The sequence below is a fragment of the Anser anser genome (genome assembly GCF_964211835.1).
Source record: "Anser anser genome assembly, chromosome: 8".
NCBI classification, from domain to species: Eukaryota; Metazoa; Chordata; class Aves; order Anseriformes; family Anatidae; genus Anser; species Anser anser.
The window spans coordinates 3647248-3666452 of NC_139728.1; the positions used below are offsets into that span (position 1 = coordinate 3647248).

Consider the following 19205-nt stretch of genomic DNA (forward strand, 5'->3'; position numbering starts at 1 on the left):
TGTTAGTTGGCTTTTGAAGATTATTTGCAAGCTGTGAATGCTTATTCAGTGAAAGAGATCAAAGTGTACCACAGTCCTTTCTGAAACTGATGCAGAAATAACAATACCTATAGGTACACATTACATACCAACTTTTACATTTTGATACTTATAAGCAGACAGAGTTATTACAGAGTTGCACATTTGATTCCACAGGTAATAGAGCTGTATAAACAGCTGACCTAACTGTATAAACAAAAATCGTAATTCACAAGATATATTCATATTCTTTTCTCTATACGTTTCTTCCCTGATAAACAAGCAATCAATAAATTGTTGGGACTCTATTAGAAAATGGTATTCCAGATCTCTCAATCCATTATTTCAAAAAGAAAATATAGCTGGAAAATATTTACATTTTGTTGTTAAAAAATTAAAATCTCTAATAATTTTTATTTCCACTTTTTTTTTTTTGTGAAACTCAAGATTCTCTTTACATCAGTTTTTGGAGTTTTCATTGAAAGGAAAAAAATTTGCATGGTCAATAGATTATCACACAGACAGTAATGTTTTTCTTTCTACGTATCTCCAGGATATCTGATGTTACTTAAAACTTCACAATTACCACTAAAGCTATGGAAAGCTGATTGATAGATACCTAAGGTTGTCTTGCTTTCTGATATGAAAAAAAAAAAAACAAAAACAGTATTTCTTTCTGCTAATTTTATACAGCCCTTTAGACTGGGCCAAAATAACAAAGGTACAAACAATGAATAAAAATATAGACATTCTCATATACCTTCTCTCCTTTGGAACCTGGATCTCCTTTCAGGCCAGGCAAGCCAGGTGGACCCTAAATAAATCAAGGGAAGAAATGTAAAAGTAAGTTTTTACATACTGCACAAATCATGTTTTCTTGAAATATTTTAAAGGCAGAGTAACTCAAACTGTGGAGGCATTCAGTGGTTGATGGTTGTGATTTAGGGCTCAAGATAACATTGATGTGTATGTTTAAAAAGGCATAAAGATGCTGCTGTAGCATTTAAATGTCTCTATAATTGGAAATCTATAAAGAAGGAAAAGGCCAATTAAATTCTTAAACTGCACTGAAAGCATCCAGTAAGCTATGTGATATTCAAACAAATTTTCAACTGAATTTTTGTTGATTAGCTTAATTTTGCTTGTGCTTACGTTATATGCTTTATTATTACTTCCACCTTAGTTGATGTACCTATCCAGTTTTAAGACAGTAGTATGTATCTTCTCCAGTTTCTTATTTTAGCCCTTTATTTCATAAGGCAGTAGAAAATATCCCTTGTTTTCTACCAGTTTACTACAGCTCAGTAAGATTATTGCAGAATAAAAATCAGATCGTTTATAGTAACTGCTCCTCAATATTTTTTTGTTGGAGAACTACTTCATAATTTGATTCCATACTTAAGGTGTTGTCTTGGGATTATGGTTTCCTTGATTTGGCACCTGAAATTCCTGGATGATCATGAATTATGCATTTAAAGCTAAATTTTCTACTTTCTATATTTTCTAATTTTCTATATTTTTTTAGGTACTTACATAGTCCACATCATATGAGCGGCTTACAATTTTTATTTGTATTTACAAACCATCCTTTCCACATCACAGTAAAAATGTTACTTTATAAAACTGAAAAAGAAATACTCTTTTCTAACCTGCAGTTGCTTCCTAAATATTAATGCTGCTTCCATCAGCTCTTGAGAGGCTGATTAACAGCAAACAAAAAAAACTGAGTAAAAGTGAGAGTGCAGTGTTATGCATGTATGTAACCCAGTTGACATTGGTGGTTTTATTTCTTTCAGATTTACAAGGGTGGGGACTTTAACTGGTCCTGAGAAGGTAGACGTGCTGTGGAATTATCAACATACTTAAACTAACCAACACTAATATTCTGTAGACTACAAACTCTCCTAAAAAAACATGCTTAAGTAGAGTTCATCTATTTCCGCAATCATACAAGAATATTCAGCTACATAGTATGTACTTGTAGGGTATCCTATAAGGATGGAAATGAATAAAATATTCACAGAGCAGTATTTCGGTAGGCTTTCAGAAGTTCAGAATTTCTACCAGTCATGTAGTTCGAAATTAATGTTTTGAATACGATGTTCAGAATTGCAATCAGTATTTCTGAAGTTTTAGCCTCAGCTAGCTTAAGGGGCCTTAATATTTTCCTGTCTCTAATAGCAATCCAGCCTATGACCATATTTGATTTTTAATTCCTTGATACTGTTTAGGAATTTTAACTCAATACTCTAAAAACTTTTTATATGGTGGAATATAAGAGAAACATTATGCCCTATTTTGCTACAACCATTTTCTCATTTTTAAAAAGTTAGACCCCTTGGAATTTGGAAGTTACCTAGAAGAAAGTTACTTAAATAATAGCCTGTAACACTGATGACATAAGATTATAAGAGAATTTAATAGACAGTGTCTCGTAAGCATGTACTTATATATAATTATATATATCTTATATATGATACAATAATATTGAATTTTGAATATTTTTGAATTACTGCTATGCAGACACCGTTCCAAGATATCTTCTAAGCTTCATAAGAATAGCAATGATAGCTTTCTATAATTTGTACAGAATGAGGTGAAAAATTCAGGCTATGCCACGTATATGCAAGTACCAAAAAGGTATTCATTTCTCAGAGGCTATTAATCTCACACTGAACATGTATGCATTAGAAGCTGAGCTGCTAAACTAAGTCAGTATGTCATCACTATTAGTCTCCTGCTGGCAGTGGACATCTGTGAAGTTATGATACGGATAGCAGTAATAAGTGACCTTTTCAACCTGGCACAGACTCAGAAGTGCCATAACACTTCATGTACAAAATATTATTCAGTGTGTATCCTTTCCATCTCTACTTCAGAATATCATTAGATGCAAAAGCCCAGACAAATACATAATTCATGAATAAAAGGTGAAATTTTAAAGCTTCTGGAATACAGAATCAGACATTCTCACCTGCAGTGTGTTGTGCTCTACTGTAAATCTACTCTCATACTCTTCTCCTGATAGCAAACTGCTGGGGAGGAAGGGAACGGAAGGAAGGAGACCTCATCTCAACAACATTTATGTTATAAATTTTACTTACTTAAAAAACAAAATAAAGTTTAAGTTGCAGCAGTACATCTAAAAAAGTTCTTGCTGAGCTGACAAGAAGCCAGTGCATTTGGGATAGATAATACACCCAGCTTCAGATTTTAATTGAATGCTTAAGTTCTCAAATGTTGGAAGAGAGATTTTGATTTTGATGATGTATTTGGAGGCTTCTGGTGACTGACATGAGATATTGATGTTTCTTACTGCTGAATAATTTTTCATTGGACTCTAGCTTCTTACTGGGGAGTGCTCTCTGGAAAGATTTTGAGTTTGTGTATATGGCATAAGAGCAAAAACTTTCAGTGTTACGGCTGCCCAAAGACCTGTATCCTCTTAAGTCCATACAGGAAAGGAAACATGGGACTTCCTTCACACTTCATGCACACGACCTTTCCTTTTGCCTTTAAGAATCATATCATATCTGAAATAAAGGATAGCCCCTTAATGCCCTAGTATCCTAAGGTAATCTTATTATCCATGTTAGCATAGTTAATCTTCAAAATAACATAGAGTATATTTTACTAAAATTTAGTAAAATTTAATGTGATAGCACTGCTTGCAGACTGTAGGATGTCTTCGGAGAGTAACGTTTTTTTTTCACCTAACTTTAACAGTCCATGTTTTGTTTTGAAGCTTCTTATTCCCTGCGTGTCATTCAGCTGTGATAATATAGGTAAATTCTACTTCAGTGAATGTGGAGAGAGATGAGAACTTCCCTCTAAATTGGATCACCTTTGTTTGACCTGTGAAGAATTAAAATGCTGGCCATATAGTTTGGATTTGAATTTCTACACATAATGCTGAATAAGAATATCAGTATTTTGTAATTTGTGTTCACAGTGCTGTGGTTTTTTTTTTTAGTTCTTTAGAAAAATGTACTAAAATAGCAAGTGTAAATAGAAATAATGATATAATTTTATAGTATGTTATGCCATCGAAAAGCTTCCCTTGCTTTAATCATATTATTAACACATAGCAAAATGTACTTGGCTAGTTTGCCATATAACGTTCACGGCAACCTAACAAGTTTTTTGTATTTTGTCCAAGTTTTACAGCAATTAGGCTAGTGTGTAGAAGTAATTTACAAAGCTACCAGTAACTTGCCTTACAGTATAAACAGATCACTAAGAGCATCTCAATATGCTTTTTAGGACTAAGAGGTTGCTGTCAAATTTATTAACCAGAAATCATATAAACTCAATTCTAGCTGAAAACAGAAAAATTCCTCATGAAAGGTGACTTTGATTTTATCCAACAGTATAGTTAAAATTGGAGTTGCACTATTTTGTTCATAGGAACAGCCAATGCAGATAACTATTTTGTCTGATATCTTCCGATTTGATCTATACTGCTTATGTATCAGCGGTGATACTTTATGAGTCTCACAGTTGCACCACTCAGTGCCTTCTGCTACATTATAAAAGAACGTTAATGTAAAGAGCATTAATATAAATGCTTGAGAGCATAAAGAAAAGGAGAATGGCCAACAAAGTGTATGTCATTCTACTGGCATTGTTGTAAGCAAAGGGTTTGAATCCAAGAGAAATGGGGCATCCAGCTCTAGCCAGTGCCCTAGAAACTGGGAGCTTGGTTCATTAAGACTCTTTTAAATGCTTTGCTCATGGATTGTATTTCCTGGGTCTGCCACAATGAATAACAGACTGGATGCTGCTATTCATTTTTATAAAACTAGCATGTTTTCTTCTCAGGTAGAAGTATCTTTTTGGCCTTACTTCAGATTTAATCTTTTTCTTTCTCTAAAGAATAGATACGATCTAATCTTTTCCCTAGGAATAATGCTTTCATACACTGGCAGTCGTTAAAATCAATGGATGTATAGAATTTACCACTAAAGGAAACAAAACGATTTAATGTATTAAGCTTTGCTGATGTGGAGACTAAAGTAGATTTTTTGATAGTAAGCTTCACTGGTTTTATTTTTAATTCTACTGTGGGGATTTCAAGAATTTGGTTTTACACTGCCTTATTTCACTCTTTAGCTGGTATAAATCAATATAGCTACCTACTGAAGTAGAGCAGTAGAATGAAGGAAGTCATATGTATCAGTTTCTAACAGAATAGAAGAGTAGTGACTTTGTGCTAAGAACTGACTTATAAATTATTTTTTCTATAATATGCACAGACATGTTAATGATATGCTTTAAAGGTTGCTTTTTTTGTTTTGGCACTGAATGGAAAGGTACTCACCAGAGGCCCAGGAGGGCCATCCTGACCTGGTGCTCCAGGTAGACCTTGTTCTCCCTAGAGAGAACATAATATTTGTGTTACTGGAGAATATACCAAGAAATGCAACATTTAAAATATTATTATATGTTCAGTTTACTCACCACAGGGCCAGGAATACCCCGGAGACCTTCCGGGCCAGGTTTTCCTGCAGGTCCCTGAGGACCAACTGGACCCGTTTTTCCAGGAGCCCCTTCTGCACCAGGTTCACCCTAGAAAGAACATAAGTAAGAGGTCAGAAAGGAAAATTGGACTAAGGTTGGCACAGTAGCTGCAAAGTGAGAACAGTTTCCTCAATCCATTTTTCAAAAGCTATTCCAAAACAGCGTTCCAGAACGTTTTTCTGAACAAAATTATGATAGCTTCATATAAGCAAGGGGATGCCAGCAAAGCATGCTTATCTTTCTTTTCCACAGGGGTGAGCTAAGTTGGGCCTGTACTGGTGAGAGTCCACCATGGGCTCCGTTATGTACTGCTACTAATTCTGGGTCCTAATTTGGATTTTACAGTTTACGTATTATTACTTCAGTAAGTTTCACACTCAGTGAATGATAAGCAACTTACTTTTAATTTGTATATAATTTACATTTCCATGCTCCTAAAAAAAAAAAAAAAGTATGTGTTACCTTTGCACCTTTTTCACCTTGTCTGCCTTCAGCGCCAGTTGCTCCAGGAGGTCCCTGTGAAAGATGGAGACTGAGCTCATAATCTCAGTTTTCTAAGATATTTCTACAGTGAAAAAAGTGCCATTTCCACTGTATTAATGAGTAGTAAATGCTAAAAAAAAAAAAGAACATTATATTTCTTTCTAAAAGAGTATGCATCACCTAATATCTCTGACAGGATAAAGTTAAAAACAAAGAAATATCTTGGAAAAAAATCAAAACAGGTTATAAAAGTAAAAGTATAAGAACAATGCTTATTAACATATACAATAACAGTTTTAAATTTACTTTGCATTGTATTATATCTATTCACTGTAATCTATCCACTGATTCCAAAAGTCTTGCATTATACAATGCCCAGAATGGCACATACTTCTTTATTCCCAAAGTCAGTTATACGCCTTTTAAATGTGTTTGGAGGGCCAAAAATTGATACAAGCTTCAATATTATCCAGTAAATGTGAAAGAGAAAAAAAAAATCACATGACTAGTGGTTGTGAGGAATGTATTAAAGACACAGCAAACAAGCAGTCCCTGGTAGCAGGTTTCCTGTTCTTGCTCTACAAAAGCTCTATTTTACTAAGAAAGTAGAACTTGGTACTGAAGGAGGATGTAAAAATTGGTTAGGTTTCAGGTGAAGGCCATAAGACAGGAGTTGCTGGACACTAGTCCAGCAGCACTGTTTCTGCCTATTGCTGATGTCACCCATCTTTAATTTTCTTAAGGTTTCAATGAAAAATAAAAAGGCTTTTTTTTTTTTTTTTCCCCACCAGAACATCAAGGCTTAATTTTCAGGTTGGGGAATTAATACTCATAGCCTCAATTACGACAAGAGGCAGTATGTAGAATCTAATGTACTGTTCTTAAAATGGCTCTCTTACATATACTTAGTTTAGAAAGATACACTCAAGATTATGGACCAACTGTTTTCTTACAAGGTTAATTTTTAGCCTGGGAAATGTCTTTACTACAAGTAGCTATTTCTTGCCCCCCAATGAACAGCTTAAAGCAAAGGGATAGAAAAGTGACCATAATCAAACACAAGGTGATTTTCTGAATTTATAATCCAACCCTCTAATAATAATCTATTCATTAATTCAATAGTTCATAATGTAGAAATATAAAAAAAATGTTCTAAGCTAAGCAACAGAAAAAAAAGAAAGCCAGCCATTTCCATTTACTTAGTCCTTTTAACTTCATAACAATAGACCAAAAAAAAAAAAAAAAAAAGAAAAAGCTTTTTGAACTCAAGGCTTTAGATCTCAGTTTGATCTAGTAGCATTTTTTTTTTTTTTTTTGCAATGGCTGAATTTAGACCAAAGCTTTTATAACCTGTTATAAATCACTGTCCACTATTATTTCCACATACCTTGAACAACACCAATTTTTCTTTCTACGTATATTTCTTTCTACATACATTATTCCAGAAGAATAATTTGCATCAATATTGTTACAATAATAATCTCTGATGCATATACGCCGATGTGTAGGTTGTGATTGGTTGGGTGGGTCACAATTTGCAGTGATAATCAGAAAAATGATTATCGGGTGTATAAAAAAACACACAGGAACACTTTAGAAGTAGGGTGTATCTTTCTTACATGAATTTACACGTCCATTGTCTTTACTTCTAGGAAATTCCTTTAACTCAAGTTCCCATATCAGTTATAATCTATCTTGCCTAAGAAACCAAAAAAAAAGTGTGATAGTTTGTACTTAAGAAATATACCTCTACATAATCTAGAGCAGCAGCTGCAACTTGAATTAACAGGGCTCAAAACACTGTGATCGCTAAATTGTGAATACAATGAATCATGATTGCTAAACAAAGAGGGTACATTCATTATCAAACAGTGCCAGTGCTGCAGCAAGCGCAAAGCAGCTAAATGAACTGCGCTTTCTAACAGGCTGTGATTGCTGGCATGGCACAGATGGTGCTTCTACATTGAAATACTGCTAATTGTTATTTAATTTACCTTCCTACACTTGAGTTCATGGAGTGTCTGATAAATTTAAGCTGACAAAAGATCTCAATAACAGTAATTTACATTAATGCATGGCTCCCCACCCTCACCACCCAGCTACCATAGTGATTGTTACACTTTAGTTTGGATGTATTTCCTTATACAGAACTGAGAAGACAAAAGAATTTGTATAGAAACAAACTTGTTCACAATTTTTGTTACGTGAACCTACTGGACATTTCTGTCTGTTCTGCCATATCTACGATTTTCATTAAAATAATTTAAACTGTTTTTTATAGCTATCTGTCCTCTAACCAAAAACATGATTTCAAACACAGAAAACCACTATCACATTTCATCAGTCTGTTAAGATAGCAACCTAGTCTGCCATATTTTTAGGTATTTCATCTATTTTCAATCACAAGATGGCTTAATTTTTAAGTGGGGTGTGCATCCTGGTGAGAGAGTATGATATTATAGACAAAATAGAAATAGAACTTCATAGAAATGTTTATTTTAGAAGTTGGTTATGGTACAGTATTGACATCTGTTATTTTATTGAAAGCAGGCAGTATACACTCCACATTAGAATAACAATGTATCTAAGACTTGCAATTCTTTAAATTCTAACTTTTTAGAGTAATACATGAACCTTAGGTGTATGTGATCTAGATATATAATTGAGTCTAATAAAATGGCCAAGCAGCAAAGTACACAGCTGAAGGGCCTAGCACACCGAAAGGCTAAGAGAAACGTAAGCAAGGCCTGCCTGTGTTGACTTTTATTGACTGGGTATGTTATTTGTTGTAAGAATGGATAAGAAAATGAATATCGTTTTATGGTGCCTTTTCCTCATGCTGTTTTTGTCATTTGTCAGATAGAAATCAAAGCATTCAAACTATGCTATCCATACTATGTTACCCAGTACTCTACAGCAAAACAAACTAAGTGCAAAGAGTAGGTGCAAAGAATTAAGTTGCAGAAAAAAAATAACAGCATCATGTTAACTGTAGAGTGATTTAGGTTTTGTGTCTACGTTTCTAGACAAGCAGACATTGGATCAGGAAATATTGACCTACTGAAGCCTTTTCAGATGTTCCACTTTTCAGAGATCACAACTCACTTATCTCCCACATTGGAAGCAGAAACTGAAAAACATTCTACCTCTTCAGAAATGCAGTCTTCATACATTGTGCTGTTGGCCAATGCTGATGCTGTTATCAGCAACAAGAATACTCTACAGCAGAGAAATCTTACTGCAATTTGTGAATTCAGTGGCTGTCTCAGATTGCTCCAGGAATGCAGTTAACTTTAACACAATTTTTTGTCTTCGGAGCACTTAACAACACTTTCAGAATCACCCCATCCTTCTGTGGGGCAAGTTTCAGTCTTCTCTTTTGGCAGACAGAGAAATTCAGACAGCAATATTACAAATGTTTAACACACATCATGGGAAAAGGGTTAGAAAAGGGGTTCCTAGTCCCAAAGTTGTACTAGACTACTTGTCTGTTCAGCTTGGAAGGTAATATGCATACATGCAAATGCCTCAAGTTTTCTAGAGAATCTAGGCTGACTTACATCAGTGGAGAACTTAAGAGATTCGATGGTGTGTCTGACTTCAATAATAATTATGGCGTGCTTTTACTTCAACACTACTTTCATTCACATTCTGCAGTCAGTATTCCAGTAGCTGACTATTTCTAACTAAGAAAGAGCAGTAAATGTTTCTGAGTACATTCCTTTTATTTTAGAACTATATCCTTCTTTGAGGCTATCAAATATAAGACAACATTTTTAAACCGAAGGAAATACATTTTCCCAAAATACTTCCAACATTTACTCCTGAACTTTCATTGTTAGAACTGTCTCCTCTTAGAAGTTATAAAAAAAGATAGAACTTATATAGAATAAAACCTCTCTTGACTATCCAGCTAAAGCAAGGTGTGTATCTACATAAGTATATATTTTTCTTGTGTATTCAAAATATTGAGTAAAGCCTTTTATTTCATTGACAAGATGCTCCTTAAAAGAATTACTATTTTTGAATTCTCCTATCATTACAGTTAATGGGAGTATTATCACTGAATTCAAAAACAGAGTTTAGTCAATACTAAAGTAGTCCCTGAAAGTCTGATCAAATTAAAATGTATTTTAAAATCTGTCACTATTTTGCTGCATTGATCCTCTCTTCTGTTGAACTGGAGAATATGGCCTTTTGTTTGTTAGTGATAAAATCAATTTGGCTGAATGTTTCCCTTGATGGATTTATGCTCTAATTTTCTAAACAGTATGTGCACAAATCCACGGTAGATTTGCATGCACAATTACTATGGTTACTTGCACCATAACTAGTTAGATGTATAAAGCCTTCTGAACATGTATTTATCTGATTTGGTACATGCACTGATCATTTCAGAAGTCATAAACTGTAAAATTATGGTTTTAATTATAATCATTTATGATTTTGTTAAAATTTAAAATAAAATTCAGTAATATGTGTAATTGCTGACAGACTTTATCAGTAACTCTCATGGGGTTTGCCCTTCCTAGGTTGTTTTTGGCATATAAGTATATACATATTTAAACTAGTCATTCATCTGAATATGTTGTTCTGTATACTATATGTAGAACATATATGGTCTATATTCATATATATTATGTATATACTTTGTTTTGAAGATACACTGATTTTTTCCTTATAGAACTGAAAGCATTTTTGGTAGTAGAACTTTCTGAAAGACAGTGGTGGAAATATTTTTTTTGGAACAGCTATTGCTAGGTCTAAAAAGTAATGTATTAATTAAAGTACACATTTGTGGGTGCTCTCATGATCCGTTTTTGTGCCAGCCAGACTTTAACCTTTTCTTTTGAATTAGACTTGAGCTAAGTGGTTATTAGCATGCTAGTGAATTTTGTGTCTTCAGAGCAGAAACCTGGAAGATCCTTTCTAACATGTAGGTCCTAACTGGTATTTCCTAAAAGAATTCACCATACTGCTTGTTCATAAGACCCTTGCTCAGTCTCACAGCAAAGCTCCTGTAGTTACATTAAAGCCTTCAGAGCACCATAGTAAAACAGTTCTGGTATTTGCTTATCTCACCAAGGAACAGTAATCCTATTACTGTTACCATCAATAACTAGAAAAAATAGTTTCTACTTGGCCTTCACTTGATAGCTGAATGTCACTGTAACTATATATCTGTAGCTGAAAGTCTCTTAGTGAAACAGTGAAACCGACTTCAGGTCAGCTCGAAAACACATGGGAGGAGGGGAATGAAAATGAATGACAGAATAAATAAGGAGACCATATAACTGAGGAGTTCAAGAAGCTAGACTCAAAAGTTTGAATCCTGAGCTCTCCCACCTTGTTGTTTCAGAGACAAAAACAAACCAAAAAAAAGGGGTGGAATGCTGCATTCTAGTAGTATTGCCAGAACCGCACCTTCATAGACAGCAGTACTACTCCTGAAATGGTGTGTCCTTCAAATCTGGATGAAAGGACACTTCGTGAAGTTTTTTGTTGAAACTGTTCCTACCATGCTACTGATGAAAACTAACCAAGAACATTTTTTGTGTTCATTCTGCCAGCAAAGTATGAAGCCTTCAATTATTCACTATTTCTCTCTAATGTGGCATCAATACAATAGAGACTCTCTACAAGCTTGAAACATTCAGGTAACTCAAGTAATGTAGAATCTGATTCTACAAACTTCAGAATTTTCTTCAGAATACAGGAATGAGATTACTAGGCAAAATATTTAGACGGAATCATAGAAGAGTTTGGGTTGCAAGGAACCTCAAAGATCATCTATCTAATTCCAACACCCCTGCCATGGGCAGCAACACCTACCACTAGACCAGGTACCTTACCGTACCTTTTTCCTTTTTTTCTTCATAGTATTCATAAATGGGAATTGTGTCAAAGCCCAGATGACAGATGGCATTTGCATTTCTAAAGTGTTTTTTATCTAGCTAGAAATAGCAATATATCCTAGCAATATATCCTATCTACTAGGAATGAACTACTGCCTTCCATATAATAAAGTAGGAAGTTCTAATCCGATGTAGAACAAACATACGAATTGAATTATGGCTCAACTGAATATTAGCAGTTCTAGTGATAAGGTTGTTAATGCTACCAAAATCATTTATAGTATTATAAATGTTTTGCAAGCTTGTGGAGCAAATAGATTATTGTGTAAAATAGATAAAACTAATTAGGCATGTCAGTTCACTCAAGCCCATTAAGTAGAGCAATTTAACACATTTTGTTAAATAGCTCTCAGCTTACATTTAATGATGCTCCCCCCATTTTTTTTAAAGTGTAAAAACTGCATCTAATTGCTGTCTGAAAGAGACCTAAAGGTTGATACATCTACTACAGTTCTGTAAGTATAACATTATTTACTGTTTTTGATTAGCTGTATTTGTAAAGCCTGTGAAGCTTCAAAGATTTTAGAAATAATGAAATGGCTTCATAAGCTATAGAAATGTCTGCTTGTTAATTTTGTATGTGGAGGGGATGACATAGATTTGCACAGAAGTTGTGTTCAAATTATTTTATTTCATAAGCGAAAGACACCAAAGTAGGCACTTTCTTTCTGTTCTCTGCCAGCAGTCATATGCCTAAAGATGATGTCTAATATTACTCTCATTGTCACTCACTCCTATTAGCAAACCAGCAAAAATGCTAGTTTCTTAACCTCGCAGACACTGAATTCACTTGGGTGAGAAGAAAAAACATGTTGTTATAGACAAGTATAGACACTTCCCCATGTGTTTTTGTTCTGCTTGACGTTGGCAAATAAGGGCATTTGTGATGATGGATATATACCTCTCATGATTTGTCATGATCTAAATGCAGCTCTAAATTTAACAAAATTTACTTCTGACAATGCTTCTTGACCACCTTAAATTTACTTAATATTACAAGTAAACAAGTAGCTGAAGTACTCTAGAACATGTCTCAGAAAGGGAAACGTACAAGAGACAATGAGAAATGACTTACCCTCTTTCCTGGTGGACCAGGTGGGCCGGCTTCACCTGAAGGACCTGGTGGACCCTGCAATGGAAAGTGGTAGGCTCAGTGGTAACAAAAGATAAAGTTATAGTCCTTCTTAAATTCAACAAATGTCTGCAATATGTTGACCCCCTTCAATAGACAGAGAGTAATTATAAATGCACACACAAAAATGATACTTGCTTAATCAGCAAATACTTTCTTAAGGGAGTCTTTTGCAGTTTTTAACAGGTTTTGTTAGTGTACAAAATGCAACCACTCTTTTTTCTTTTCCTGCTTAAAACAAAACATTTCAGCCCAGAAAGTGGCTACACAGAAGTAACATATGGTCTTAGACTACTGCCTATCTCTATTAAGAAGCGTTTCCTGTATTTTCAGGTGTTTAGGTTGCTACTTTTGCTATAGTTTTCACTAACATCTGTAAAGTAAATGTCCCTAAGTGGTCTTCTATTGAAAATCTTTTGTGCACTGATAAGCCATTTGCCTACTTCATTTAGGTTCACCTGTAATAATCTTTTAAATATTTCAGGGTTGATGAACAGTTTTTTTCTTCATGAACACAACACTCTAAAAGTACTTATTCTTGAGTAAGACATACAGATACTCGTCCTGACGTTTGCAGGTTAAACCCCAGTTTATAACTTAGTTGCAACCATATGTCCAATGTACTAACATTTTTCTTTCAAGTTGTACTGTGTTGTACTGTATTTCCCTGATAATTAGAAATTCCAGAGCTGTAAAGAGACTTTCCAAAATGGAAGTCCTAGCTTTTTGCAATAGAAAATGAAATTCATAATGCTTTAATATAGGAATCTCCAGAAAGGTAAGAGCTTTGATGATTAATATGGGTATTGCTCAGATAGTTCTTAGATTTCACATGAAATACAGCAGACAGAAATTCCTAGATTTTGCTTCATTTCAACAAGTAAGCTAATGAAGACTATTTGGCTGCAGCATTACTTTCTTATGCTCAGAGTTGCTCTATTTTTAGTGCTTCTCAGCAGCTTCAGCACAAATTCTTAACACATTGTTTCTACTTCTAAAAGAAATTGACCTCTTGCTTTTGATTGTGTCTATTATATAGGTACTTCTATCTCTACAAGGAAATAGAGATATTTTTCAGTACAATACAAAAAAGAATCCATTTAGAAAATATTTTTAAGAGCATGAATTTACAGAAACTGATTCAGCAAAAAGTACTTTCTTAGCATAGGAGAGAACATGCAGCCAACACAAAATGAACGAAACAACTCACAGGTTGACCAGGATCACCATCTTCACCCTTCTCTCCACCAACACCATCTTGACCCTACAGAAATCATGTGAAAATAAACAAAAGACAAAATTCAGATAAATTAAGTAATTTAGTTTCATATATGAAGATAAGAATACTGTTTTTCTACAAGGAATTTTTCTAAGGACACTCATTTTCAAAACTTTTTAAAGATTTCCAAACCTTTTGTTAGATTTAAGAAATATATGAACAGCCAGAACAACAGCTCTGACGAGAAAGACCTCATTCCCAAACAGAGAAGAGGTGAGAGTAACTAGAATTCAGTGCAAACCAAAACCAGGACCTAAATCTGTTCTTAAAATATACTTACAGCTGGACCAGGTTCCCCAGGGGGACCAGGATCTCCAGGAAAACCAACCGGACCCTAAATAAGTCAGGAAAAAAAAAACACACAGGAAGATGTCATCCATTGAGAAGCAGATAGAAATCAACAGAAATGTTTTGTGAAGAATATAATGAATTTAATTCAAACGTAGAATTTAATTTGTAGTTCTATATTTAGCACAGCTTCAGCAGTGCTTCACAGTGCTTTGTGTTAAAATTATTAAGCTTACTTACTGGGTTACCCTTAGGGCCATCATCACCTGGAGGTCCTTTAGCACCTGGTGGTCCGGCTGCTCCGGGTGGACCAGCCTCACCTTTTTCTCCCCTTTCACCTTTTGGACCCTGTAGAAATCATATGAACACAAAAAATATTGTCTAGGAATTGAATGCCTAAAAACAGATTAGTGGCAAAACTGTTTTTCTGATCTGGGCAATGTTACTCAATAACTCGTTTGCGTGTGAATGGGAAATTAGGCCCTCAGCCTCAGATTGGAAAACCTGTGCATCTCAGGTCTGAGTGCCAACATCTGCACCAAGATGTGAGTCTGAACCTATTCTGCATCAGTGAACTGCTTCCAGAGAGGTAAATATGCATATAGAAGTTAATACTTTGGGAAGAAAAAATAGGTACTTTTTAATGAAATCTTCATAGCTTTATTGTCTAATCATTAGTACAAGATGCGGCTATAATTATAAGGATAGAAATTGCATTTCAAGTTCTTCACTGAAAATTTAAAGACAACATACACAATTAATCTGATTAAATGCTTTATAAAGCAAGCACTACCAGGCCAGATACCTTTGTTAACCACGATACAGGTTAGTAAGACAAAACCAAAATACTCACGGATGTTCCAGATTCTCCAGGAGGTCCAGGGTTACCAGCTTCTCCAGGTTCACCCTGTACATGTGTAAGGATAAATTAATGAGTCATCAGGTAGAATATTTCTATGAATTTATTCTGTTACTACATACTGTTGCATGCTTATTCATGTTAACAGCTTATAGGAACTGTCTTATTGAGACTACCTAAAGACAGTTGTTACACGTGTTTTTGCAGAACTGGAATCTGAATTTTTAGAAAGAATCTGTCAAACTAAGCTTTTATTGAGACAGGAAGACTAACTTTCCCTTTAGGCTTTGGAAGTTCTTCCCTTTTATTATCCCATACACTGCAAATTTCCTGTTTGTCGTCTTCTTTTCTAGTCACAGAAAAGCCAAAGAAGAATATTGACTGTGTATATACGTATATTTTCTCTTTAAGATATATTTTTGCCTGGAAGCAAGCCCCTACAAATAAGAAAATACTATTTGGAGATTAATTTTAATGGAGTAGAGACATTATTGCTAAAGCTACTGTTAAAATAATTACATAAAGAAAATCTATTAGGATAAAATAATAGCGTAATCGTTAGTAAAACTTTTACCACAGGCCATAAAAGCATATGCTATGTAATTGCTAGTGATGGAAATTGTTTAGTAAACCAGATGGCTTTGAGAACACCATATGAGAACACCAATCTATACAAGTCAAAGATTATGCACTATTAATTGAACATTAAAGTTAATTCCATCTCTTTTTTTTTTTTTTGAGCCAATACATAGTATTATACATGTAAAAGACTCTTTGCTATTGTTCATTTTCAAGTTTAGTTATGACTGATTATTTTCTAGCTCAGTGGACTGATAAATAAACCTTTATATAAAACTACTCTGTTAGTAGAATGTTTAGCTAGTAGTGTCACGGATACACAAATCTGTGAAAGGATAACAGAATCTGCTTTCTGATTGTCATGGAGTGTTGAGGTAACAATATATTTTTACTCCAGAGGATTGTTTCTATTTGTAATTGTTAACAGGAGATTTTTCTTCCCTATTTTCCCATTAAACTTGTGTATCCTTCATATCCTGTATGACCTGCATGCCCCTCATTCTGTGACAGTTCGATTAATGCAATGTGCATCTTTCTCATTTCCATGCAATGGAAAAGTATAAATCATAAAACATGAAATTTAAATAAACCTCATACTGTAGATACCGAATATTTTCTCATAGAAGCTAACGTCAGCATGATGACCTCACAAGGACCAAAACTTGGCCAAATGTAAATATTAAGTTAGATAAATGGAAGAAGATATGACTACCCAGATGAATTCCAGAATCAGATAATTAACAGATTATCAGAATTTTAGGGGCAATATTAACATACGCTTTAGAAAGGACACTTCTAAAAGGTGAAGTTGCCTTTAGAAACTGTGGTATGTTTAATTAGACACACTTAATTTTGCAGTGATCTTAATGAACGATCCCTCTTAGTACTTAAAATTAATTTGCTTCTGTGATAAAACATATTTTCAAATATGTCTGGTGGATGGATACTTCAGGTCAATAAGCATTGAGTATGCTTTGTAAGAAAATTCATAATCTTCATTTCCTTATTATTTTCTGAACAGTAGTTTTACTTTCAACTGATGTAAACATCCAAGGCCCAGTTTTGCAAAGTTTTGAGCAATTTACTGGATATTTAGAACATCTGTATGTTAGGCCTTTGATATCAAATTAGAGATCAGCATGTGCTGGTACATTCTGGTTTTCCTCTTTTTCTTAATTATAAGCAGAACAAAGAGAATAATTGCTGGGTGGAAGCTGGTTTTAAGTGGTTCTGTTTGAGTGTAAGTCTCAAGACTTTTAGACTGCTCCATGGAAGATACAGGCATTAATAATGCAAGGCTACATGCACGTTTGTACTGCAGATTTCTTTGAACATTTAGGCCTTCATGTGTACAGCAGAGGAACAAACAAGCTAGCTAAAAATACATGGCACTAAATGTGACAAAAATTGTTTATAATTTGACAGAAGGGGACTTTGTATTAATGATAAAATATCTCCTTCTACTCCTCAACAATGACAGGAAGGATGCCAAAATATTTTTCCAATCAGCACTGCATTATATTATCTACAGTATGATATATCTCTGGGGGGGGGGCGGGGAGCGCGCGACACAGGCAGGCCACAGCATGCTGACATAATAATAATATTAAAAAAAAAAAGAAAAAAGTATGTGGGAAGAGGAGGAAAACGGAAAGGCTTTGGTTTTGTTTAAAAGTGTGAACAGTCCACCCATTGCAGTTACACCATGTGATGTGAGTGACTCAAAACCAAACTCCTCCTGACAAAAACAACTCTCCATTATTACTCAGCTTGCAGAATTCATTAAATGGAACTGAAATTAAGAGGAAAGGAGTCCTAAGTAGGAAAACAAACAGTCATATGCTACAACTCGAGAAGGAGGAAGAAAGTAATTAGAAGAAATAAAACCTCCAAAATAATATACGTGGAAGCTTCTCTGTATGAATGCAGACAACACAGGAAATAAGCAAGAGGAAATAAAAATGACAACCAGGGATACACAAATGTGAATGTCATGTTGAATTAAATTTAGTGGGATGATTGTTGCGATTCTAAATCTGTTTGCCAGATTTTCAACTAGCATAAATCATTTTCAAACCTTTAACTGTATTGGAACTATATCTATTTCTATGAGGAACAAACACATTGATGCTTCAGTTCTGCTTCACCTCACAGATATGTTTACCACAGATCCATTAGATAATATCTTATATTCTTAACCTTCCAGGAAGAAGGCTGCATGATATTCTAAGCCACAGCAGTATAAAATAAAAATAATACTGTTGTAGCCAATTATGTTACTTTAAACTATGTAACCAAGGAAATCACCGTAGCCTTACTTACTAATCCTTCCAAAAACTACATCTTCTCCCCCAAAGCTCTTGCCTAATACTTAAATAATTTTGTGATGTAAAATGTGAAAGAAAAAAAAACACAACAATGGTAAATCAGCCATTAGAAGTATAGCTTGATCACTTAATAATTATTAATGAAAGATGTTTGGGAACTGTAACATATCTGTATAGCGCCAAAGAAGAATCAAAATATGTATTCCTATTCCAACGTTTTCTCCTTCTAGGTATGACATAATCAACATTCTCACCTTTTCACCAACACCTCCAACTGAGCCAATTGAGCCTGGTGGGCCTTGGGGACCCTGCAATGATACAAGATGTTATTCCAAATACAGTTAGCCCAAAAATATTGCTTATTACTGAATTTCAAAAACAATGTTAAGAGAAAAATAGATTAATTCTTACATCAGCTCCATTAGGACCTTGTGGACCTCTTGGACCTGGAGGACCAGGTGGACCCTGTATCAAAGAGACAATTTGGTATATTTAAAATCATAAAATAAAAGTCCAGTGGGGCTTCTTTGGCCAACTATAAATAATATCCTCAATCTGTAAGAGACTTTTAATCTTCAGAGTGCTATACCAACAGCAGGGCTAGATTGCAGCCCACTGCATGAGTTCACAAAAATATTCAAGATATATAGCACATGAGCTGAAAATGATCTAATGATTAGGAATCATGAGGACTGGTTTCCCTGTGCATTACCCTACATACCCCTTCCACTGCACAAAGACCTCAGAGTAGCTTATCTGTCTGGTAGCACCCATATGACCGTACTGTACCATGGTGACTACAGAT

At 34.6% G+C, this 19205-nt stretch overlaps 1 protein-coding gene across 4 annotated transcripts in view; it reads right to left on the reverse strand.

The window, feature by feature from the left end:
- Positions 1–19205, reverse strand: part of COL11A1 (collagen type XI alpha 1 chain) — a 139836-nt gene that overhangs the window by 8473 nt on the left and 112158 nt on the right. For all 4 annotated transcript variants that reach the window (XM_083846303.1, XM_083846306.1, XM_083846304.1 and 1 more), the window contains 11 exons: positions 18812–18865; positions 18655–18708; positions 15489–15542; positions 14876–14983; positions 14628–14681; positions 14279–14332; positions 13012–13065; positions 6001–6054; positions 5479–5586; positions 5339–5392; positions 779–832 (listed from right to left, as the gene is read on the reverse strand). In XM_083846303.1, the coding sequence (XP_083702429.1) occupies positions 779–832; positions 5339–5392; positions 5479–5586; positions 6001–6054; positions 13012–13065; positions 14279–14332; positions 14628–14681; positions 14876–14983; positions 15489–15542; positions 18655–18708; positions 18812–18865 (702 nt within the window). The remainder of the gene's footprint in view (positions 1–778; positions 833–5338; positions 5393–5478; positions 5587–6000; positions 6055–13011; positions 13066–14278; positions 14333–14627; positions 14682–14875; positions 14984–15488; positions 15543–18654; positions 18709–18811; positions 18866–19205) is intronic.